Source organism: Candoia aspera, chromosome 2 (assembly GCF_035149785.1).
Source record: "Candoia aspera isolate rCanAsp1 chromosome 2, rCanAsp1.hap2, whole genome shotgun sequence".
In the NCBI taxonomy this organism is placed as follows: Eukaryota; Metazoa; Chordata; class Lepidosauria; order Squamata; family Boidae; genus Candoia; species Candoia aspera.
The window spans coordinates 240,106,160-240,131,458 of record NC_086154.1 but is presented as its reverse complement, the minus strand read 5'-3'; the positions used below and the strand labels follow the sequence as shown (position 1 = coordinate 240,131,458).

Sequence of the window (25,299 nt, the reverse complement as noted above, 5' to 3'; positions counted from 1 at the left end):
TTTTTACAACACAGGTAAAGGCTTCTGGAAAAAAGGGAAAAAGCTGTTTCCTCTTAAACATACCTGAAAGATTGTATACATGATGACTGTCAGAGGTCGGTTCCCAGATAATTCAGCTATTTTAAATACCTGGAGGCCCCATTTGTTTACATCTTCTAGCTCCTGATACAAAACCAAACAAAAACCAGAAACTGTTACTTGGCTTTCCAATGGGTTTATGTAAAACACCATTAGACTGCTGCTCTTGACTTTCTTTGTATTTTATACCTTAGTAACTAATTTTTCAGATTTTAAACAGAGAATAGAAATGTTGCTCCAAACTGCATGCACTGAAATGCTTCAGTATCACCCTGATGCTTGGGCACAGCAAAGAGCATTGGGAAACTTTCCAGGGAATGCCGCCATCTTACTCTATCTTATGTTTTGGGAATACTCTAAGTTTCAGAACCATCCAAAGAAAATACTTTTCCTGCAAATGCTTTCTTTGCTACTTTCTTTTGGTGCAAATATGGTATCAGAATTTCTGTTAAATTCTACAGGTGCAGGTTTCATTTTAAAAAATCTGTTTGACTTCTGCACTTACACAATTCTAATGATGACTCTCAGTGCACAATGAGCTAGCTAAAAACTAAATCAGAATCTTTATTTGGCTTTATAAAATCAGCGTATGAGATTTTATACATGACATATTCATATTCATATACATATACGTACACATATAGAGGCACCAGTGTATGTAAATATTTGTGAATGTAAAGTTGTAACTGTAATTTGATCTGAGTTACAGGTGCACAACCAGCTGGAAATTAGCATTGCTCTTACCTTGGCTAGAATATCTTCTTGATCTGTTTTGACTCCAAATTTGGGGATGCTAGAATTTGTTAAGCTGGAGCTATGCATCAACTTTTTCACTCCACTGATCTGAGACATAGGCCGTTTCTTTTTCTCCTTTTCTTTCTGTGTTGGGGATGGGATTTCCACTTCATGCTGTTTGTCTTTTAAAGAAGAGAAAGAACACCTATAATCTATTTGTAAATTACAGCTAACTTGAAAGAACTAACATTAAATGCAGCATAGCTTTTCATAAAATGTCCTTCAAAATTACTTTGAAATAAGAAAGGTGATAGTGGGGTGATCATATCAAATCACAATCAGACCTATTAACAGCATAAAAATCTGGGTTCAAGACCAGTTTTAACTATAGATTTATGTAATCTTACACTGATCATTTACTGTCTCAGCAGTGTAGTAACAGTGACCTTTACATACAGCCACAAAACTAACAATACTGATATAAAATAGACTGAGTATTATAAATTAAAATGTTAAAAAAATGAAAAAAGTAGCCAATAGGTTCTCAGGTCCAAATAATTTCTTTTCAGTTCTGATTCTTAGGAAATACAAGATTTGTTTATATTATTTTATATTCCCCTAAATCTTGGGTGAAGTTATGCCATTACTGTAGTTTGGGCAAAGATTTGAGTTCAGGATCTCAAACCTATCCTAAGATTGTTTCTGAAGTGCAGTCATAATAATGAGTTGATAAAATAAGCTGGTTATTTTTACAACATTAATCCAAAAATATTTGGCTCATAGTCTAATTTATCTTGCAAATCACAGATTTTCAATATCTCTTAGCAGATGTCACCAAATGCCTCTCTTTTTGTTGCTAGATTAGGAACACTGCTGAAGATGCAGCAAGTAAATCAGTTTTTGCTACTGCAATGAGAAGAACCAGGACAAGACTTACCCCAATTACATTGACCAAAATAAAAAACAACAGGTGTTCAAGCATAAAAAGCTGGTATGTTGGTTTTATTACCAACAATTAATAAATGAAAATAAATAATAAAAGTGCTACAATGTCATAGATTTATTTAAAAGGCAAAGTTCCATGTATGTCTTAACCTCATAAGATATCCAGCTGGAATAATTCTAGTCATTGCTATGAATATGCTGCAAGAAAGATCACAATAACTGTCTTGTTTTCAACTAACTACAGTTTATTTCATCCAAACCTGGTTTTAACTATGGTCTGTTCAAGCAAGCCAAATTCAAACCTGTTCCTGAGCTTGATTTATTGTCTCCTCCCCAAAGGTTTAAATAAATTGTAATTTCAATCCTAATAATTTATAGCAATTAACTGTAAAGAGTAGGGACGCGGTGGCGCTGCGGGTTAAACCGCTGAGCTGTCGATCGGAAGGTCGGCGGTTCGAAACTGCGCGGCGGGGTGAGCTCCCGTTGCTAGTCCCAGCTCCTGCACACCAAGCAGTTCGAAAACATGCAAATGTGAGTAGATTAATTGGTACCGCTTCGGCGGGAAGGTAACGGCGTTCCGTGAGTCATGCTGGCCACATGACCCGGAAGTGTCTGCGGACAACGCCAGCTCTAAAGGCTTAGAAATGGAGATGAGCACCGCCCCCTAGAGTCGGACACGACTGGACTTTACGTCAAGGGAAACCTTTACCTTTACTAACTGTAAAGAGTAGTGGATGCTTTTGATATCCTTCCTTTTGTGTGCCAGAGCAGAGTATAATGCACACATTCATACAACATTACTTCAAACAAGCCCACTGTGAGTTAATGAGTTCATACTAGGTTGATCCCTGGGTGAACATAGGCATTCTCTGACCCTGTGACATAAGATTTTTTTGCATACACATACTGAACAGATGGGTGACAGAAAATCAGGATCATGCTCACTATTTCAGCTCTTAATCTCCACATGTAGAGGTAAAAGACGAAAACATGCCCACTGTACAGTTTAGATTCATCTTCCCCAATCTCCTCTATATGTGTTATACTATTACTCCTATAAATTCCATACAGTCAGCATCAGCATATACTTTCTAGATTGGGGAGGATATCATGGTAACTCAGATTCCCTCTCAAAGTTGCCATATGCAAAAGTGGCAGAGAAATTAAATCTGGCCAGTCAGAAATCTACTTGAGGCCTTCACCTCAAATCAACATTGGTTTTGTGAGATTATCAACATGGAACCAGAACAGCTTACATTATATAAGGAAACTATCTTGATTTTCCCCTGCATAAATGATTCACTGCCAAATACAGGACAAATATTCCACTCCAATTGGTTCTTCCTCACATTCGTATTTTTTTTCTAATAATTCTGTAATTTATATTCTCAGTGTTGTCGAACATGTAGCACCATGTGATGAAATACTGTTTTCTATTTGGAAACTTCCTTTTTTCTCCATTTCTTCTAGATTAATGCTAACATGAAAAATACATGCATGTTCAGAATATTTAAGAAAAGCATACATGTTTTAGTCTAGTGATGGAGAAAAAATCTATGGCTACATGGATGTGTTGGCCCAGATCTTTTCTGTAATCTTTCAGAATAGGCTAGCATTTACTGGAAAGAGCAGGGAATTCTGATCAGATTGCTACAAACAAGTGAAAATGTCACCAATTTTCAGCCTGAGGCAATCAGCCCTCTCCTATCCCTTTACTGATCACCAATTAAATAAAACAGAGGGGAAAGAAAAGGGATTTGAACTGGCACAAACCAACAGCAGCTGAAGAATAATGACTCATGCATATGCTTTGATGTTTATAACTTCAGTCATATGAGCAAAGTTTAGAACCATCAAAAGAAAGTGCTCCAAAGCAAGATGTCAGATGAATTCAAGTGAAAGGAAGTATTAGATGGATCATGGGATTCCAAGGGATTTCCTAAGGTTTCATTCAAAGGGAGCAAATTTTGCTTCCCCTTATCTCAAACAATTTCCCTCACAGATAAATAATTATGCAATCATTTAGTGGGCCCTATCATGCTCCATTTCAAAAGGAAGTAACCTCTCTACCAATAATTAGAAAATCAATAAAACATGATCCAGAATTGTTCAGGTTAAGCAGCCTTAATGGTAACCCTGTGCAAGGTTTTAAGGAAATAAGTGGGTCATGGTATTGTCCTTCATATACCTTCAGCATCATATGTGAAGGATTGCTTCATCAAAGTACCATCCTGCATGCAAATAATTTTCTTTAACATAAAAAGTTAAGAAAAGTCCTGCTGGAGCACATCAAAAGTCTTTTAGTTCAGTAGTGTGTTCCCATAAGCAGGTATCTATAGGAAGCCCACAAGTACACAATCACTCTTGCTCATGAGCACGATGCAAGGAGAGTCATGAGACTACTGAGATTAGTACTTAGGCTTCTGCCCTGTATCCATCTGTGAGCTTCAAAGCTTGGTTACAATGAATTGGCCAATCATCTCGTAGTAGGACCATCCATTCCACATTTTATCAAGAAGGAGGGACGCTATGGTCAACTTTATCAAGTCCCTTCCTGAAACCAAGGTATACTACATGGACAGCATTCCCTTGCTCTACTAATCTAGTCAGTTTGTTAAAAACACCTGAAATATTTGTCTGGCATGAGCTATTTTTTAACAAATTCTTTCTGGCTTCTAGTAATCACCATGTTCCTTTCTAAGTGTTTCTAGGATTTTCTCAGGTATTGATGTCAAACTGATCTGTAGTTTCCTGGGTCCACTTTTTCCTTATGTAAAGGCTTCTTTAATCTTCTGGCACTTCTTCTATATTCCAGGAGTTCTCAAAGAATACAGTCAGTGGTCCTGAAAGCACATCCTCCAGTTCCTTTAGTAGCCTAAGATGTAAACCTCTGACCTGGAGACTTGAATTCAGTCAAAGCAGCTATGTTCTCTCACTACTTTCTTTAGGGGATTTTCCCCTCCAACACAGAAACACAACCACTGAAAATTCAGTTTCTTTATTGAGTCATAAAAAGAGAATTCTTCTATGTGCTAATTTCTATAGATAAACCCATTCCCATTTTTTTTCAAGCTTTCTGAAAATAGTCTAGTCATTTTCCTTGCCAGGGTTCATAAAATCCAGTTTTCTACCTGTTGTTGTTGTTTATTTGTTTAGTCGCTTCCGACTCTTCGTGGCTTCATGCACCAGCCCACGCCAGAGCTTCCTGTCGGTTGTCAACATCCCCAGCTCCCCCAGGGACAAATCCATCACCTCTAGAATATCATCCATCCATCTTGCCCTTGGTCGGCCCCTCTTCCTTTTGCCCTCCACTCTCCCTAGCATCAACATCTTCTCCAGGCTGTCCTGTCTTCTCATTATGTGGCCAAAGTATTTCAGTTTTGCCTTTAATATCATTCCCTCAAGTGAGCAGTCTGGCTTTATTTCCTGAAGGATGGACTGGTTTCATCTTCTTGCAGTCCAAGGCACTCTCAGAATTTTCTTCCAACACCACAGTTCAAAAGCATCTATCATCCTTCTCTCAGCCTTCCTTATGGTCCAGCTCTCGCAGCCATATGTTACTACGGGGAACACCATTGCTTTAACAATGCAGACCTTTGTAGTCAGTGTGATGTCTCTGCTCTTAACTATTTTATCGAGATTTGTCATTGCTCTTCTCCCAAGGATTAAGCGTCTTCTGATTTCCTGACTGCAGTCAGCATCTGCAGTAATCTTCGCACCTAGAAATACAAAGTCTTTCACTGCTTCTACATTTTCTCCCTCTATTTGCCAGTTATCAATCAAGCTGGTTGCCATAATCTTGGTTTTTTTGAGGTTTAGCTGCAAGCCAGCTTTTGCACTTTCTTCTTTCACCTTCATCATAAGGCTCCTCAGTTCCTCTTCACTTTCAGCCATCAAAGTGGTATCATCTGCATATCTGAGATCGTTAATGTTTCTTCTAGCAATTTTAACTCCAGCCTTGGATTCCTCAAGCCCAGCATGTCGCATGATGTGTTCTGCGTACAAGTTGAATAGGTAGGGTGAGAGTATAAAGCCCCGCCGTACTCCTTTCCCAATCTTAAACCAGTCTGTTGTTCCGTGGTCTGTTCTTACTGTTGCTACTTGGTCGTTATACAGATTCTTCAGGAGGCATACAAGATGACTTGGTAACCCCATACCACTAAGAACTTGCCACAATTTGTTATGGTCCACACAGTCAAAGGCCTTAGAATAGTCAATAAAAGAGAAATAGATGTTTTTCTGAAACTCCCCGGCTTTTTCCATTATCCAGCGGATATTGGCAATTTGGTCCCTAGTTCCTCTGCCTTTTCTAAACCCAGCTTGTACATCTGGCAATTCTCGCTCCATGAATTGCTGAAGTCTACCTTGCAGGATCTTGAGCATTACCTTACTGGCATGTGAAATGAGTGCCACTGTTCGATAGTTTGAACATTCTTTCGTGTTTCCCTTTTTTGGTATGGGGATATAAGTTGATTTTTTCCACTCTGATGGCCATTCTTGTGTTTTCCAAATTTGCTGGCATATAGCATGCGTTACCTTGACAGCATCATCTTGCAAGATTTTGAACAGTTCAGCTGGGATGCCGTTGTCTCCTGCTGCCTTGTTATTAGCAATGCTTCTTAAGGCCCACTCAACCTCACTCTTCAGGATGTCTGGCTCTAGCTCACTGACCACACCATCAAAGCTATCCCCGATATTGTTATCCTTCCTATACAGGTCTTCTGTATATTCTTGCCACCTTTTCTTGATCTCTTCTTCTTCTGTTAGGTCCTTGCCATCTTTGTTTTTCATCATACCCATTTTGGCCTGGAATTTACCTCCGATGTTTCTAATTTTCTGGAAGAGGTCTCTTGTCCTTCCTATTCTATTGTCTTCTTCCACTTCCGCGCATTGCTGGTTTAAAAATAATTCCTTATCTCTTCTGGCTAACCTCTGGAATTTCGCATTTAATTGGGCATATCTCCCCCTATCACTGTTGCCTTTTGCTTTCTTTCTTTCTTGGGCTACTTCTAGTGTCTCAGCAGACAGCCATTTTGCCTTCTTGGTTTTCTCTTTCTTTGGGATGTATTTTGTTGCCGCCTCCTGAACAATGTTGCGAACCTCTGAGCAGAGTTCTTCCGGGACCCTATCTACTAAGCCCAGTCCCTTAAATTTATTCTTCACCTCCACTGCATATTCCTTAGGAATATTAGTGAGCTCATATCTAGCTGATCTGTGGGTCTTCCCTAATCTCTTTAGTCTGATCCTAAATTGTGCAAGAAGAAGTTCGTGATCTGAACTACAGTCAGCTCCAGGTCTTGTTTTTACCGACTGTATAGATGTCTGCCACCTTTGGCTGCAAAGGATGTAGCCAATCTGATTTCGGTGTTGTCCATCTGGTGAAGTCCATGTATAAAGCCGTCTCTTAGGTTGTTGGAAGAGAGTGTTCGTTATGCAGAGTGAGTTGTCTTGGCAAAATTCTATCAGCCTATGTCCTGCTTCGTTTTGTTCTCCCAGGCCATACTTACCTGTAATTCCAGGTGTCATTTGACTGCCCACCTTAGCATTCCAGTCTCCCGTGATGAAAATAACCTCTTTTAGGTGTGTTGTCCAGTAGGTGCTGCAGATCCTCATACAACCGCTCTACTTCAGCTTCTTCAGCATCTGTGGTTGGGGCATATATTTGGATCACTGTGATGTTAGATGGCTTGCCCTGAATTCGAACTGAGATCATTCTATTGTTTTTTGGATTGTATCCAAGCACTGCTTTAGCCACTTGACTATTAATTAGGAAGGCTACTCCATTTCTTCTGTGGTCCTCTTGTCCACAGTAGTAGATCTGGTGGTCATTTGATGTGAAGTGGCCCATTCCAGTCCATTTCAGTTCACTGATGCCCAAAATGTCTATCTTTAATCTTGACATCTCACCAGTAGCCACATCCAATTTGCCCTGGCTCATGGATCTTACATTCCAGGTTCCAATGATGTGTTGATCCTTAGAACATCGGATTCGCCGTTCTCCACCAGCACCGTCGGCCACTAGCCGTCCTTTCGGCTTTGAGCTAGCTGCGTCATCACGTCTTGGGCTGGTTGAACTCCTCCTCTGTTCCTCCCCAGTAGCATTTTGACCATCTTCCGATCTGGGGGTCTCATCTTCCGATGGTATACCGACATATCTCTGGTTGTACTGATCCATTTAGTTTTCACGGCAAGAATACTGGGGTGGGGTGCCATTACCTTCCCCAGGGATCGCATTTAGTCTGACCTCTCTGTCATGACCTTCCCATCTTGGGTGGCCCTTCACGGCTTAGCTCATGGCATCATTGAGGTGCTCAAGCTCCAGCACCATGACAAGGTAACGATCCTTTGCTGAAGAGTTTTCTACCTAATCCTCTGTATAATGAAAGGGGTGGCTTTTCAAAATATTTGTTTCATTTTAGATTTGACTAACAAGAAAGAGAAACACACAGCATCAACAGGACAAGTTCTGTTCTAGTCAGTTCTGATCAATCTATTGACCTCAGCAAATTCTCTATCATATATTATTGGTTGGCCCATGTATCTTGGCAACAATCCTATCTGGAGGCATTCAGATTGAACTGAGAAGTGGCAGCACTGGCAATAGTGCATAACTTGGTAAATGTCTTGGACCAATGCTAAGGCCCCAGAACTAATTAACTGTTCCTATATTCCTTTCCATAACACAGTAATGTCATGCATGCCTATTATATAATTTTGATGGAGGCCATTGTGTGCAGAATCCTAGTCTGCAATAAGATCCTGTAGCAACAGCAAATTCTGGATGCTTCTGCTTCATTTTGTTACCAAATATAGCAACATTCTACACATAATTACCATTTAATAGTTCATTGCTCAATACAAAAATGAATTGTTTCCAATGATTTTACTGTAGGAAATCAATCCTACAGATACAAACTATGGAATACAATTTTCACCAATTTCCTTACCTACCATTTGGTAAGCTCCCAAGCTGCTTATTGTGGGATTTTTCAGAATTATATAGGATACAGAAGGAGAACTGAGATATGCAGAGGAAATGACTGGTAAAAATTAAATATTCTGCCTTGTTTTAAGTTTTAGGTTTCACTGCATGAAGTTACCACTAAGTACAACTAAGCATCTGCAATACTTACGCACTGTGTCGCAGATTCTTTTTTTGAACCACCAATAACCAGATTGACCCAGACTCAATAGGCACAAAATACTGGAAACCTGGCAATTGGTTGGGTTTTGTAGCTCTCTTCAGTGGATGGGGTGGGGTGGGGTGGGGGGGAGAGACATTTATTTTACAAAAGGAAAGCTTACAGAGTTCCGTCTGTCTTTTATCTTTTTTAGTTTCTGCTTTCTACTTCTCCCAGGCAGTCATTTTGTCTTCCCTCCTTCTCGCCTCCAACACTTCTGTTTGACTGTCAGCTGAGTCATCCTGGTGGTGGGGGAGGGCCAAGAAGGGAGGTGGGGGAAGGAGCACAGAAGCTTTTAATCTGTTCAGGCAGTCTGTCCTAATGAATGTTTTCTTTAAAAAGTCGTATCAGGCAATAAAATAAACACAAATAAAACTTTAGATTATTCCTCTATTTTCCAAATTCCTCTTCAATTTTTCTTTAGCCAAATCTATATTTCAAATAGCAAGCAATTTGAATATGGACTCTGTTTTGCTGTCCATCTTTAAGTCAGCACAGCAGTTATAAGATTTAAACTGCAAATCAAAGAAGCAACATACTGCTGTGGGACAGAACCTTGCATGCAGCCAGAGTTTTGCTTGCTGTTGATACTGCACAAGCAGAAGTAAAAGTTAATAAACTCACTGGGCTGTATACTTTGCTAAAGAACTTAGGTGAGCCTCATCTTTTCTTATTTCTGCCAAGAACATTCTGAACCAACACATGTTCAGAATCATACCCAGATGGCTCATGAGCGCACAGGGAATTAGTGAATTATAATTGGTGGTTGTTACCAAAATTGGGTTTTCTGATGTGGATGTTGCCAAGCTCATGTTAAAGACGGAAGTCCTTCATCTTAAAATGAACCATCAGCTAGGAAGTTTTGATAAACACTATGCAGAGTGATATTCAACTAAACAGCAGAAACCTATATCAGAAGTGTTGACAGGCAGAAGTCTTTGCCGATTGGGTCCAATTAGAATGATAAGACAGGCCAACACCATTCACTGAATCTCACCAGATTTTTCTATTCTTACAAACCGTCACATCCATATATCACTTCCTAAGTTGCCTTTTTTCTTTCTTTGAACATTTCACTTCTCTCTTTCTAAGGGATTCTTCAACTCCATTCAACCATGGCTTTTTCAGTCTTCCTCTTATTTATTTATTAAATTTATATCACCGCCCATCTCCCCCAATGGGAGAGATTTACCGTCCATTTACTTTTTCTTCATTTGTTTTGCGATTCTATCCTCATACATTCCCTCAGTATGACCAAACCACCTTAATATACTTCATTTGTACTGTTCGCTCACTTCTGTATTCAATCTTATTTCAATATCCATTTATTCTTCATATCTCTTGTTCGTTTATTAAGTATATAGCTTGTAGGTATCTTGTTTCTACTGCATTTATTTTTATGTTTCTCCTGAGATACTGCACTCTCACTTTCCAATAATCAAATGGGCAGAAGCATGTTCATATGTACAGATATTTTTGTTTCATTCAAGGAACAGTCATTCCTCGTAAGAGACTACCCTATTCCCACTATCTTTCCACTTACACATCATAGAACTTCTCTATCCATTTCCCCAGCTTTAGTAAACATTCTACCAAGATTCACAAATTCATCCATTTGTTCTATTTTTTCATAATTTAACATACAATCATATCCATTTCATTTTCCCTATATAGTGGGCTCTGAAGAAGGATGTGCTCAATAGTCTCAACCTGTCAGTGCTACAAAAGCATACATGCAGAATCTTCCTATGCCTCCTCTCTGCAACAGACAGCACTGCTATAAACCTCCAATTCTTACCGAACAATAGATTAGGTGCCCTAGCTGTTGCAACCTAGTGGAAGTCTATTCGGAACCCAAAGAGTACTGCTTAGACGGAGAAAACCATGCAGGTATTAATCTCAGCACTAATGCCTTCATCCATGTAGACTAGAAACCATTGTAAGGCTGGAGATGCTAGCTTAGTAATGCATTTTAGCTTGTGTTAAATATAGCTATCTTAACACCACCATACACATTTCTTATTAATTTTCTATCAATACATTAAATAATGATTATGTGCCATCAAGTTGGTGGTGACTCTTAGCAACAACATAAATTTCCTCCATGACATTCTGTCCTTAACCTGGTCTTCCAGGTTTTCTAATGGTGTACCCATTGCCAGTGTAACTGAGTCTATCCACCTTGCTGCTGGTCATCCTCACAATCTCCTGCTTTCTAGCTTGGTGCCTTAACCACTAGAACAAACTGGCTCTCTTACTTCCATCATATTCTGCTCTACTGCATTCACCAATCAGCTTTCAACTCCATATTTGTGCAAAGCATTCCATAATTTAGTACTATTGACTATATCATACACTTTTTAAAAACCAACAAAATGTAAACTTTCTTTCTCACATTCATATGTTTGCCCGTCTTTACAATACTCCTTCCAGCACACCTCACTTTAGTTTCATTCCAAACCCTTTCATCACTTTTACTTTTAATTCTATTCACTTTGCTGAAGGCTTCTTGTGCAGTCCTTGTCGTCCACTTCCCAATGTTTCATTTCCATTAAAATTGCTCTGCATTTGTTGTGTCACTCTTAATCTTGACCATTCCTTGCTCCCTATGAACATGTTCTTTATAACTTTTCCTGATTATACAGGTAGCCCTCGCTTAATGACGGTAATTGGGACCAGATTGTCTGTTGCTAAGCAATGCAGTCATAAAAAGTGACATCACTTGACCTCATCACTTAGCAAAGGCAAACCCAGCAGTCCCCATTGCAGCTGTCAACTGAGGACCTCCTCACGACTTCCTGCTGGCTTCCAACAAGCAGAGTCAATGGGAAAGCCAGCAGGAAGTCTTAAGACCCAGGCAGCTCACAAGCAGGCCAGTGGGTGGGTAAGTGGCTGCTGTGGCGTGGGACAAGTGTGTGGGACGGTGTGCTAGCGGCTCCTGCAGTGTGGCCCAAGCATGGCTGGGGGTGGGAGGGTACACTGGTGGCTCTTGCAGCACTGTGCGAGTGCAGCCAGGTGGAGGGTGGCTGCTGCCAGGTGCAGGAGGGCATGCAGGTGGCTGCTACAGTGCTGCTGTGTATGCATGCACTGCAGTGTGTGGGTGGAGGTATGTGCTACGGGTGGGTGCTATGGAGTACGAGATCCCCAGGATCTCATACTCCATAGCCAGGCTTTTCAGAAGAAAAAGTGGCGGGAGCAGAAGTGACTTACAGGAGCAACTTGCAACCTTCCCTGCCAGCTTTCCCACTGACTTTGCTTGCAGGAAGCTGGCAGGGAAGGTCGCAAATGGTGATCACATGATTGCAGGATGCTGCAACTGTTGTAAGTGTGAGCCAGTTGCCAAGTGCCTGGATCATGATCACATGACTGTGGGGATGCTGGGATGGCCAGAACTTTGTGGACAGTTCAGTGCCTTTGTAACTTTGAACTGTTGCTGAACAAGTGGTTGTTAACTGAGGACTACCTGTATAATAGTTACCCTTATCCTTATTTGTTGCCATCACCCTCATGCATTTTTCCTGACGAATTTGATTCTACTTTGATGATTACAGCGAAATACTGTTCCATAGTTTGTACAATATGCTGTAATTTCTCTTCAAACTTCTCCTAGATATTTTCCATTTGGAAACATTTCAAATGCAGCTATTCATTTAATTTCTACTTTTTCAATTAATTTCAATGTTTTATGTCCTTACTGTCAATTGAATCTTAATTTTGTCTCAATTTCATTAGCTGCCAGAGTTATCTTAACAATATAGATAAATAGTCACTATAATTGGACTCTTTTAGTTTTGAAATCAGAATCACTCCTTATGTACTATACTTCCTTGTACATTACATCACTAAATTTTCTCTAGATATAGTAATAACAACAACAACAACAACTTTTCCATTGCTTTCAGTATTATAGCGGTTCTATATATTGCAGATTGGTAATTTTACTATTTTATTATTCTATACCTAATCATTTAGTTGCCTTGTATAAATTACTATATTAATTTTTACGCCCCAAATTTTTAAACTTTAACTCACAATTTTACTTGAATTGTTATATGATTTTACAGCTTGTTTTACTCTAAATCATCTGTGACTTTTTTGTTCTGTTTTACTGGTTGATGACCAAAATAAAATGACTGAAATACTGAATATGCATTCTTCTCCACAGATTCTTTCATTTCCTTATTTCACAAGTATCCTTTTTCATGTTTTGCATTAATGTAATTCCACAGACTTCTTCACTGAGCTGGAGTGGTACTTTTTTTCACTCTTTTCTAAGCAGGTTCCACATCCTCTTTCCTTAAGCCCACTTTCCATTCATTGTATTGTGAGATTAATCTATCTTCTAATACATTTTCATACTGGATACATCCATTTTCTTCCTGCAATTTTTTCTACTTCTTTCCTTTTCATCTATATTCATTCTCCACCTGCTCGAGATCCACAACTGACACTATCAAATAATGATCTATCTCTCATTCAGTATTTCTGAACACACTTCTAACCTTTACTATTTTTTAAAAAATTTCATCACACTTAATCAAATCATAATTTTTATTCATATTCATTGCCATGTGTTTGCATGAATAAGCTTATGCTTAAACCACATATTTGAAATGAACAGACATTTTTCAGTTCAGATAGCCATCAAACCATCACCATTCTTGTTTACTTTACAGTCTTCAAATGAACCATTTTTTCTATACTCTCTCTTCTTCCTATCCATCCATTTATGTTATGTAACAGAATAACTTCCTTCCCCTGGATTGCATTTATTCAGAATATTGCTTAATTTCCCCAAAATCATATCTAATTCTTTCATTATCATCATTCACTGTGGCATAATATACCACCAATAAACTACTTTCACATGCACCCACAACCTAAATAACACTAATTTATACTTCTGTTCATAATAAAACCTATACCTTCACTTTCCTGAATGTATTTATCAATTCCATCCCACTATATATTAGGCCACCTTCATTCATTTCATTTCTTAATTCATTCTGTTTACCATTCACTTCTTCCACAGTCTTTTGTATGCCATGAACATCACCAGATGGGCCCACCTTGGCCATATGGCCTTTTTGTAAGATAGAAAAGGTATAGGTAAGTTTTCAGCATTAGCCGTACCCTGTGCCACACCCAATATCTCCTGATAGTGGGCCAGACATTCTGGCCAGTCTCCAACAAGCAAAATTAAAGCTCGGTTTTACCCCAAGCATGCTCATGCTATTCTATGAAAGTTCAGAGCTCTCATCTATAGAACTGCCTTGCAAGGCAACATACTTTTGGCCACATCTCACCAAGAAGGAAGTCTACACAGTGTACTGACACATACTCAAGATACAAAATGTTTCTTTCCTAATCATTTTTGGAACTAAGAACAGAACTTATACAAGAACAGAATAGAGACTTTTGTTCAACTAAACAACACTTTTGCTCAGTGACTTAATAGAACCATCTCTTTTGCCATAGGTGATTATCATTCTCAGCACTTCAAGGAACTAGGAGCACATTTTTGATCAGGAAGAACCAGTGTATTTGTCCTTAGGCCATTTGAAAAACTCCAGAGCATGTCCCAGGGAGACTGTCAGACCCAAGCATCCATGCATTTTGACTCAAAACCATATGTAATCCCAAATCATGTGGAAGACTGTCTTCATCTCAAATGTGACTTCCTTTTGTGCTGGCATCACAGAAGACTGGCAAGGTGTTAGTGCCTTCTTTTTCGTTCTGCATATGCAATAAATACCTGTGCAAAATGGATTATTTAATTGTTTGAGGCAATTTGTGTATTCCTCCATACATGCACTTAGAAATTACCTAGTCAGGTTTTTGGATTGCATCATTATTGTTAATCAGTCTTGCTTGCCTCTTATCAATATTCCTACCTGTAACCATTAAGATAAAGTGGACAATACCACCTTCCTAATATAATACCTGTCAAGGGGAAGGAGACCAATAGCTGCCTAAGACCAATGTTCTCATAAACAAAGGGTCACTTCCCAAGGTATTGACCAGATATATTATCACACCACCCCAAGGTGCTGTGTGGCAGAGATTCCACTGTCTGAAATTACAATCAACTGCTTGATAAGATGGGCTATCAAGGTATTATTGTTTATACTTCCTGTCTCTTAAGAAAAATATTAAACCCCCCCAGACAGTCTGAACCTTGGTGCAGGTCCAAAGTTCTGGGAGCATGCTGCGTAACCACCAGCTTCAGGGCCCATTTACTGCCATTGTTAGGGATCCTGGCATGAAGAAGGGATGTGGATTGGTTTATCTTTCGCTGTTGATTCTCTTAATACTTCCTCAATAAAATCCTCTTTGGGATTTCACCCTGATTTGAGTCTATTGCCTTCAAGTTCCTAAAAAGCCTATTCGCTCCTGACTAGCCATTGGGGTGTCAACACAGCTTGTTGAAACTGGTAGATGCAATGAAAATATAAGTTGTCAGGTAAGCCTATCAAAACCATTTGGGCTTGCATACTCTAGAAGTTCTGGGAGTTGTTCCAGAAGTCCACTGAACAAAAGGAATGCTGGAGTCTAGACTTCTGGACTCTTTTGGATGTAGGTGATCCTCTCCCACTCAATGATGCATTCAGCATTAATGACCACTCCCCCCTGAAATAACAAAGTGCATTAAATCAATGGGAGGGCAGCAAGACAACTGGAGTCAGTGGGAGAAGGCTCTGTGAAGTCTGATGTCTGCAGGAAGATCCTGGGACAATCAGGGGAATGGGTAGACCGATGGGATGACTGGTGGCTGAGGCAGGAAAGCTCTGGGATGACTGGGGAGATAGGCAGGCTGCCACAACAAGATGCAAGGCGGCCCTGGGATAATCAGGGGAATGGGCAGGCTGATCAGCTGCAGTGGTGGGAAAGCCCTTGGAAAAACTGGGCGATGTGTGGGCCAGCAGGAAGCACTATGTGTCTGTATGTGCAAAATACTGTAGCAGGTACGCTGTCTACATGTGTGGAAAAATATCTTTCATATGTAGCTTTCATTTGGGTTTACTGAACATATCTTCCTCCAAAGAGTCTGATGTATTTTAAATGTATTGGCTTTTATTCAGAATCTTTTGGAAATAGTTTGGAGGGTTTGAAAAATGGCCTATGGATAATGCAGGCCTATGGATAATGTAATGTAAGGCATCTACCAAAATATCATCTGGTAAACTCTTTGCCACAACTCTTAGCATAACTATTTGCCCAGAAGCAATAATAGTTGAAGGTAGATTCTTTAAAGGCAACTCCATACTGTAACAGCACGCCCTACAGTATAAGGAGATGAATCATTCACAGGGACTCACTTCAATTAATGGATGACAGGCCTGTCCTAGTTTCTTCTATTCATCAAGTATCTTATTGCCCAGAAAATTAAAGGTTTCCTTCAGCTGCTTAAAATAGTCATGTCCAATCTGGGGCGGCCCTTTTAATTTGATTAGTCTTCCCTCTATTTCGGAGGGGGTGGTTAAGCTGAAGATCTTAGAGTATCTCTGATTAATACAGGAGCACACACGCAACACACACAGACATTTAGTAAAGTCACATCTGAGAGGTCATCCAATAGTATTTTGTGAACACAGTAAAGTCTCTCTCAATATAAAGGAATACTCATGTTGTAAAATAAAAGCTAACATTGTATTTAATTAACCAATGCTTGCTTTATAATATGCATATAAATACACATAACAGAAAAAGATATTGCATGGTAGGTAGTGGAAACAAAGGAACCATGTAAAAAAAAAACACAAGAAATACCTGTTTCCATAATCATATGCTTACCTAAAAATGTGTTGGATATATATTCAGAGACCTGATTGCCTGATCGGCTCATTTCAGATAAGTGGGTTAGCTCTCGATTGAGCATTCTTTTAAACTGCAAAGGAAAGCAAAACAGTGTATGTCAATGGCCAGTAAATGGATAACTTCTATGAGAATTGTTTAAGAACCTTTTTAACAGATATATTCACATTTTCAATTCAGTAAACCACCTTAGCTCAATGGCATAATGAAAGGTAGAATCAGATTCTCAGGGAAAATGTCAAAGCAGACATCACCAAATGCATTATTCCACACATCATTTTACATAAAGAGATACTGAAAAATTGATTGTGGATATGAACAGAGATCAATTTCATTGCTCTTATCCTATTTACAAAATATATATTAAAGGTTTATAATATATACACACATCCCACCTATGTTCTCAAAAAAGACGAAAACAATATTCTTAAGTTCCTATTTTTTAAGTTATGTCAACAAGCCATCCTTTCCAGTGGAAATAATTCAAATCGCTTAGCAACATTAGGCATTTCTGAAGGCAGGACTAAAAAAAAAGGTCATCAGTTGTTGCCCATTTACTAAAAATCTGTATATCTAAGTTTGCACACTTAATTTTAAAAACAATAAATAAATAATGATCCAACTGCTTTGGGAACTAGCCATTCTAATTTTGTTGTGGATATACATAGCTGTTTTATAAAGCAGAATGTGTACAGGTTAAAAAAAACCACAGTTTAGTAAAGTGAGGATCATGTCAAAGAATAGAGAAACGAGCTTTCCCAATTTGGTGACCTCCAGATAGATTGCACTTTAACTTCCATAGTCTTCAACACACTGATTGAGGAGTATGAGTTGATGATGAACATTTTTGGAGGAACTTGTGAAGGTTGTAGCAAGCTATTCCAATTATCAAAAAGCAGGCCCTCCAATAGTTTCCTCAGTTTTCTATTTGTGTGATTATATTATCCCAACTACATTCAGTTTAGTGGCAGAGAATCAGACCTCTGCCTTGGTTAACAATTTTGCAAGTATGGGCTCATAAGCTTTTAAAGACAGAGCTGTTTGTGACTGAGTTTTATTAAGCAGCATGTGTTTCAACAATAAAAGTATTGCAAAGTATTTTCTGCAATATCCTTCTATTGCAGTGTTGTTCTTGCTTTCAGAATTCAAGGCCTACAGAAATATAGCAAGAAGCAGAGAGGTTCAAGGGTTGCCATCATTTGTTTCATGCTATATAGGAAACTGCCTTTCAGTAGTCTCTGGTGACTTGAATGGCTATTCTGATGAGTCAGATGAAAGGCTGATAAGGCTGATTTCCATCAGTCCAGCAAAGACCTAGAGCCCCCAGGGTGTCCTATGTTCAAGTCTCCCATAGTGCTGAACTAAAACATCATAATTTCTAGACAAGTATCACGAGGGCTGGGAATTATGAGTTTTCATCCATTATACATGGAAGGAATTGGGTTAGAAAAGGCTAGAAGAATACAGGATTAGAAAGTCTCTGGGGGAAAAAAACTCAGACTGTACTCTTTTCATATGGTAAGGAAATGTGAATTTTAAAATTTACTTGTCTTCCATATTCAGAAAAGCTAGATACTGCATTCTTCAGAAATGTATTGCTTATACTATTTGTTTCTACTTTACTGTCTGGGAATATTCCCTGACTTGATTTAAAGCTACGCCATTTTTTCCCCCATTGGTTTTGATCTCCTATCAGCCTACTCTGTCAAGAATGTACATTCACATATACATGTGTCTTCTCCATATTTGCTCTCAGTGTATGGACAATATACATTACCCAAGCAAAGTACTGTCTGAAAATAATCCAGTGTAGGGTAATCTGCAAGGTGCTATAGGATGCAGAATATGTTTTGCTGTTCTACTCATGCATATATCAGTCTGTTATCTGTTTCTTTATATATTATCACTTATAATCTATACACTAAACAAAAACACCGAAAACCCTGGGCTGAGGGCAGACTAGGATGTATGTTTGAAGTCTATTTACACTTTTCCTTTAGCCCACCCACTCATTTGCTTTTTTTAGTTTTCTACATACTGCTTCTCACATGTTCCATTCCTATTTTAGATTGTAAATCTCTGGATGAAGAGGGCATTGATTTGCTTGCTCAGCAATACATAGGACAGGTATATACAATATATAGGCCAAATATATTTGTATTGTATATACAGCCAAGTATATATTACAGCTTTCATCAGACGTAGGCTAATAGCCAAAAATATGGGAGACACAGCCCAAAATATTTAGGGAGTATTAACAGTTTTTAATATTTTATAAAGATAGCATATTTTAGAGAGAGGTTGCGTGCTCTTGAGCTTTACCAACTTTGTAATTTTTAATTTTTGTGTCTTCGAGTCAGCGTTGACTCCTGGTGACAGCCCAGCCTAATCCCTGCAGTTTTCTTGGCAAGATTATGGAAGTGGTTTGCCATTGCCTTCTTCCTACGGCTGAGAGACAGTGACTGGCCCAAGGTCACACAACTGTCTTCATGTCTAAGACAGGACTAGAACTCAGTATCTCCTGGTTTCTAGTCTGGTACCTTGACCGCTACATCCAACTGGCTGACTACTCACTTTATAAAAATAACAATATAGTATAGTATAGTATAGTATAGTATAGTATAGTATAGTATAGTATAGTATAGTATAGTATATATATAATATAATATATAAAATAAAATAAAATAAAATAAAATAAATATATATTTCTAAAGCAGGCTCTCTGGGTGAAATAAAGCAGGATAATGAGATACTTCCTATCACTGCATATTCTCTGACAGTAGAAACAAGCATACTGTATGTATGGTGATCTTCCACAAGGGCTCTTTTGGTGTGAGGAGGATACTATTTTAACCCATAGTATGTTGCTTCAGGACAGCATTCTCACAACCTGGTGCTCTCCAGACATGTTATTGCAGCAATTGGCCAGAACTGGCCATGCCCCAACACATCTGGAGGGTGATAATTTGGAGGATGCTGCTGTGAGATAAGGGTATTTAGGAAAATGCAGTGATCAAATCTTTTAGGTAAGATATGCGGTTACTTTGCTCATGCACATGCACAAATTATGTTTTAGCCAATATGCAAAGAGCCATATAGCCTTCCCTTTAAAGATGGCTCTCATTATTTATTTATTTCTTCTCTGAAGCAACCATCATCAGGTAACAGGGAAGAAAACTAGAACCTGATTGAAATGCCTGCTTTGTCCTGATGGGGTGCCATACCCGGTTATCTCAAGATTCCAGGGCAGCTGACTTCATTCATTTTGAAAAAGGTCACAGGAGGAAGAGCTCCCTAGACAGAGCTTCAGGTTGAGGGCAAAGTTTCTTCTAGTGTGCATTGGGAAAATACATAAAGCTACTCCTTAGTTTTACCCAAATACCACAAACTGAAGATTTGTCAACGGCATTAAGTGAAATTTAAATTATGGCTAGATATAGTTGTTTGAGTCTGTTTAGAAAGTTGGCCAGAAGCAAAAAAAAAAAATTAAAGGAGAGAGGGAAGGTTAGGCCAAAGAGACTGGTCCTGTGTAAATATTATATTAACCTCACAACTGCCCAAAGTCACTCTCTGAGTGAGATAGGCAGTGAATAAATTTTATATAAATAAACAAACAAATAAACAAACCTTCTCTATTGTCCAACTGGAAAATAAAGTGGTGACATAAGGTAAAACCTCATCCCCAAAGCCATCCTTGATATTCTTAGAAACAACATAGGTATCATTGCCCTCCGATACTTTAGAGTGTGACTATTCCTTCTGCTGCAACACAAAATCCTTATGCTGGTCCCCACCTTAGAAGGTGGAATACAATCTGTTGCTAGTCACACTGGGGACTCAGTTGGATACCAGGATACTGCTGCTATGATAAAAATCTATGATGTGTTCCAAAGGCAGAAGAGAAGCACCTCTATGATTTCATGTCAGTCATCATTTTACCAACTCCTGCTTGAGTCAAGATGATTAACTCAGCAAGAATAAAAGGGGAAACATGCTTCTATTTGCAAGATCACTTTGCTGTTAATCATTCAACCCTTCCTGATTTAAGTTCCTAGTCTCACTTGATTTAATCCACAACAAGCAGTAAGCCAAAGGAAGAAGACTGCACCCTATGATTGGCTTCAGTTAATCCCAAAATACAAGGATAGGAAATCATAAATAAATCAAAAAATCAAAATATATGCAATGAGAAAAAGGTGTAGTCTGCGTAGCATAGATCCAGTACTTCCTACCCAATACCTTCAATCTCATAAAGCACTGAACAGTGTAACACAGAATATTAGGGATAAAGCCCTTGTACACTTAACGAGGGGTCAGTCCCACAAAATAGAATGAGATTTATTCCCCAATGAGTATGCATAGGATCACACAGTTTAGGTTCATACCTCATTTTAACTTTAATGAATCTTAAAACTTGTGGAAGCTATGCATTGTTTATATATTTTTCAGTCCATTAGCACTTTAGGATATATATTCTCCAAATCCAAACTACCTTCAGGTTTGTCCTGGGCAGCCATTGGAAGATATATGTGAAAATGAAAGACAATAGGAATGGTCGAAGAAATATTACAGTACACTTTGGTGATTTTCCTTTGAAAACCAACTTATTTTTTAAGGAAAAATTATGATCTATAATTATTTGGGTCTAAGAAATAAATAAATAAATAGCTGAAAATTTTGCAGGGCAGAATTAAATTGAAATATGAATTTTACATGAAACTACCCTGATATAGTCTGCCAAGAAAATGTTGCAAAAGTGGCATCCCCCCAAAGGGTCAAGCATGAATCGGTGCTTGCACAGGGGACCTTTCACTTTTCACACAGTCATAAGAACATTAATTGTTCACCTTGAAAAACATTTTACTGGATAAATCTGCAGTGAGAAAGAATTCTGCCTCACAAAACTTGTAACATTAATAGTAATAAAGCAAGAAAAGTATAAACCATTATTTGTTTAGTGAAATGTATTGCTAACCATAACAAAAAGATTTTACTACATTAGTATATTACTAAAGGCCTAAACTATCATGCCTCACTTATCAGGGTTCTTATTTTGCTCACTAGTATTTATTCAATGGTTGTGTTAAAAATCCAGTATCCCTCCAAGTAAACTATCGCACAGTTAAAGAGCTGCTTTAAACCAGCATATTGGGCTGTTATCCACTATGTCATAGTTGGTGTGCTGATCCTCTTTTCAGAAAGATGATTGCTTGGGGTCAGTTGCTATTCACTCCAATATATTCTAGAGGTCAAACCACCTGCACATACGGGCTTCACCTACTTCAGTGGCTTATCTGAGGCCACTCAGTGACTTTAAAAGAAGAACAAAGACTGGGATTTCCCTAATCCAACCTCCTCCAACATAGTGTTCACCATGTATAATTACTTGGATTATAGCCTGCTGTGGTTCACCTCCAGGCCACTTTGCTGGAAAAATCTATCCCAGTCCAACTTCATCACTCTGTCCCACTGAGACTCTTAATATGAAGAACTACTACTATGATGGCTAAATCTGATAACCTTCTGTTGCTATTTATTGGTTGCAGAAGCACAGCATTTCAGTTGCTTTATTGATTTCTTTACACAGCACCTTTTTACAGGTAAGATCCACACACAAAATGGAAAACAACATTTGGATAACCTATTTTTACATGCAATATCATCCTTGTTTAGTCAAGGTATTAATCTTTATTTCACTAAGTGATAACTTACTTAGGAAAAAAGTATTATGGAAAATGGGCATGTAGTTCCTTGAAATTTTGAGCTTCCAGAACATAAATAGCAGGAGGTTATCTGTTAAGTTCATGGTTCTGCCTCAGATTTGACACTGTATATCACAATATATATGATGGTATAGATACAGGTCAATATAAAGGGACAAGCCAATCTATTTTTTTTTTAGTTGAAGCTTTATAAATTAATTCTCAGTAAGTTAAGATTCACATCATCAGCGAGAGGAAAAGACCATTTCCAACCATTCGCTATTTTAGAAAGGCTTTAATCAATTTTAAGATGTGGGTCATATACAGAAAGCATAAAATAGAACCTTAATAGTTGAAATCTTTGCATATTCAGAAAGTAGTATGAAAGTATGCATTTAGCCCTTATTGTTTATATGCTCTTAAAGGACCTCCTCCTTGGGGAATGGAAAATAGCACAATAGTCAAAGCCTGAATTTCCCTAACACACAAACTTCAAAGCAGTAACCCTATAGCGGCTAACCTGAGAATTTGCCCTACTAAGTATGCATGTACAGGACTGCACAACTTTGTTATAGGTACCTTTGAGCATAAGTGAATGCTAGAAGGAATTCATTAATTGTTTTCAATGACACATTATAAAGCTATTTTAATATATCAGTAAGGCCTCAATCTATAATACAAAAAATATCAATGTTCAAGCAAACACTGCATGCAAACAAGTATGATTTAGAAAGTTCTTAGAACAAATTCCTACCTTTATGTAGCCCCAAGATACTGACAGTAAATAGTTTGCTTCAGGCATTTTTGATGCTTTTAATATTACCAATTTAAAGCAGAATTTTTCAGTCCTCTGTTATTACTGAGATACAGGGAAAGAAGTATGCTGAATCCTTTTAAATGAATTTTGATTCTCAGTTCTGTTGATTTATAAATTTCCAGCAATTAGGTATATAAAAGATTATTTAACTGATGTTCCAGTCAGGAGATCTTCGATTATCTAGGAGCCATTTGCAAAATTCTAAAGTGCTGTAAAATTCAAGAACCTGGCTTGAAAGACATATTGCACAAGCTGAACAGAAATCTGAAGAGCAGACAGAGATCTGCATATTTCCAGAACAGAACGACTTGATGAATTATGTATATCAAGATGCTCAGCTGCTGGAAAATACTTGTTCTATCAACAGCGTTCCAAATAAGGATCTGCAGGGAAGCTACAATCAGTGTCAAGTAAACCCTCCCATAAAACCCAGATAACAGCCAATCCTGTTCTAGCCAAAAATACATAAAAGCAGCACAGAAAGCTGTGACATGTGTGTGCTAGTTTCTGATTGGTCTTCATGTCAGAATCTCTTGGGAAGAAGGTAGTTCTCTTTTGTGCTAAATGCCATTTAATAATGGTTTCCCTGCAGCATTATTTCAAAGCAGACATGATTAATTAGCTTAACTTTCTGTGTGTGGCAGTAACATTTATTAGCTCAGTGAGAGAGGCTCAATGAACTCAGTCAAATAAGCATAGCTGGTTGTTTTACTCAGGCTAAATGTCATTTGGGTTGAATTCTTTAGCTTTCTATCATTAAAAATATATATATTTCCCAACTACACATGCAAGTGTACATGTGCATGTGCAGTTTTAAATCCCTACATGCAGCAATTCAATTACATCTCATTCTGTTAACATCAATACAAAGCATTTATTATTACCTAAATACAAAAAGCTTATGATCCACCTAGTATCGTATAAGCTAATTTATGGCAGAAATCAGATGAAAAGAACAATGCTTAGTTCAACTGTTTGGTATATGCACTCCTGCATTCAACAAAAAAAGATGTAACGTCACTGTACCTTTCCTACCTTTATGTGTCCTCTAACAAACATAACAACATTACCGGGGGAAAATCATTTTAATATTCCAAAGCAAATGCAACAGATATTCTTCGACACCTTAAACTGAATCTATGAAATGGATTCCACTTCACTGGAGGGAGGGAATGTTAATCTACACTGTCAAATGTAATGACACGTGAGATTTTAGATTCCCATTATGAATTTCCAATATAAAAAGACAGGGTAAAACACATTTTTTTGTACTAGATTAAATCATACACACAGCAAATTCTTCACAGTATAGTCAAATAATTTCAATGTTACTTCAGCACGTTGTAAAGTAAGCTAGCCACCTCCATACCACAAATAGGAAGCCAAGGAAGTTAATCAGTAGTATGTCCTAAATATTTCAGTGAGTTAAGAACATCATTTTGTGTGCCTATAACCCTTAAGTTACATTACATTTTTAAAATTGTTTCAGTGAGCCTGCTTCTTATGGCATTCCTCAACTTGGTGCTACCCAGATCTTGGCTAATGGAAGTTGTAGTCTGATACGTTAGAAAACTAATATATTGAAGGAGGATGGCTGAAGTGGTATTCAAAAAGTGACAGCAAGCTCATTCACATATTATGCTATGCTAAGCAATGATTTGGCATTATGTATGAGTTTAGACTTGTGACACCCAACTTCTCTGGCATAATATGAGTCAGCATCTTCTTTAATACAAACCATTATGTTACATTATGTTCAGACAAACAAGATTTGCAGATCATTTTTAACATAGTTTCTCAGCTTATGTTCTAATACCTAACAGAATTATAAAGTTTATAACTAAAAGAAAGCAACAATGAATGGGAACATGCAAGAGATAGATTTAAGTGTAAGACTTGTTCCAAACTAGTTTTTTTAATACTATAGTAATATAGTTATATTGCTATTAAGTGTGTGTGTGTTTGTGTGTGTATTTCCACATATTAACATTTTTACAGAAATTTTAATTGTAATGTTCTTGAAGTT

At 38.1% G+C, this 25,299-nt stretch overlaps 1 protein-coding gene across 3 annotated transcripts in view; it reads right to left on the bottom strand.

Moving 5' to 3' along the window:
* PDE4D (phosphodiesterase 4D) overlaps positions 1-25,299 on the bottom strand; it is a 327,831-nt gene that overhangs the window by 12,801 nt on the left and 289,731 nt on the right. For all 3 annotated transcript variants that reach the window (XM_063295628.1, XM_063295629.1, XM_063295630.1), the window contains exons 7-9: positions 16,734-16,827; positions 823-995; positions 64-162 (exon numbers count right to left, since the gene is read on the bottom strand). In XM_063295628.1, coding sequence (XP_063151698.1) covers positions 64-162; positions 823-995; positions 16,734-16,827 — 366 coding nt within the window. The remainder of the gene's footprint in view (positions 1-63; positions 163-822; positions 996-16,733; positions 16,828-25,299) is intronic.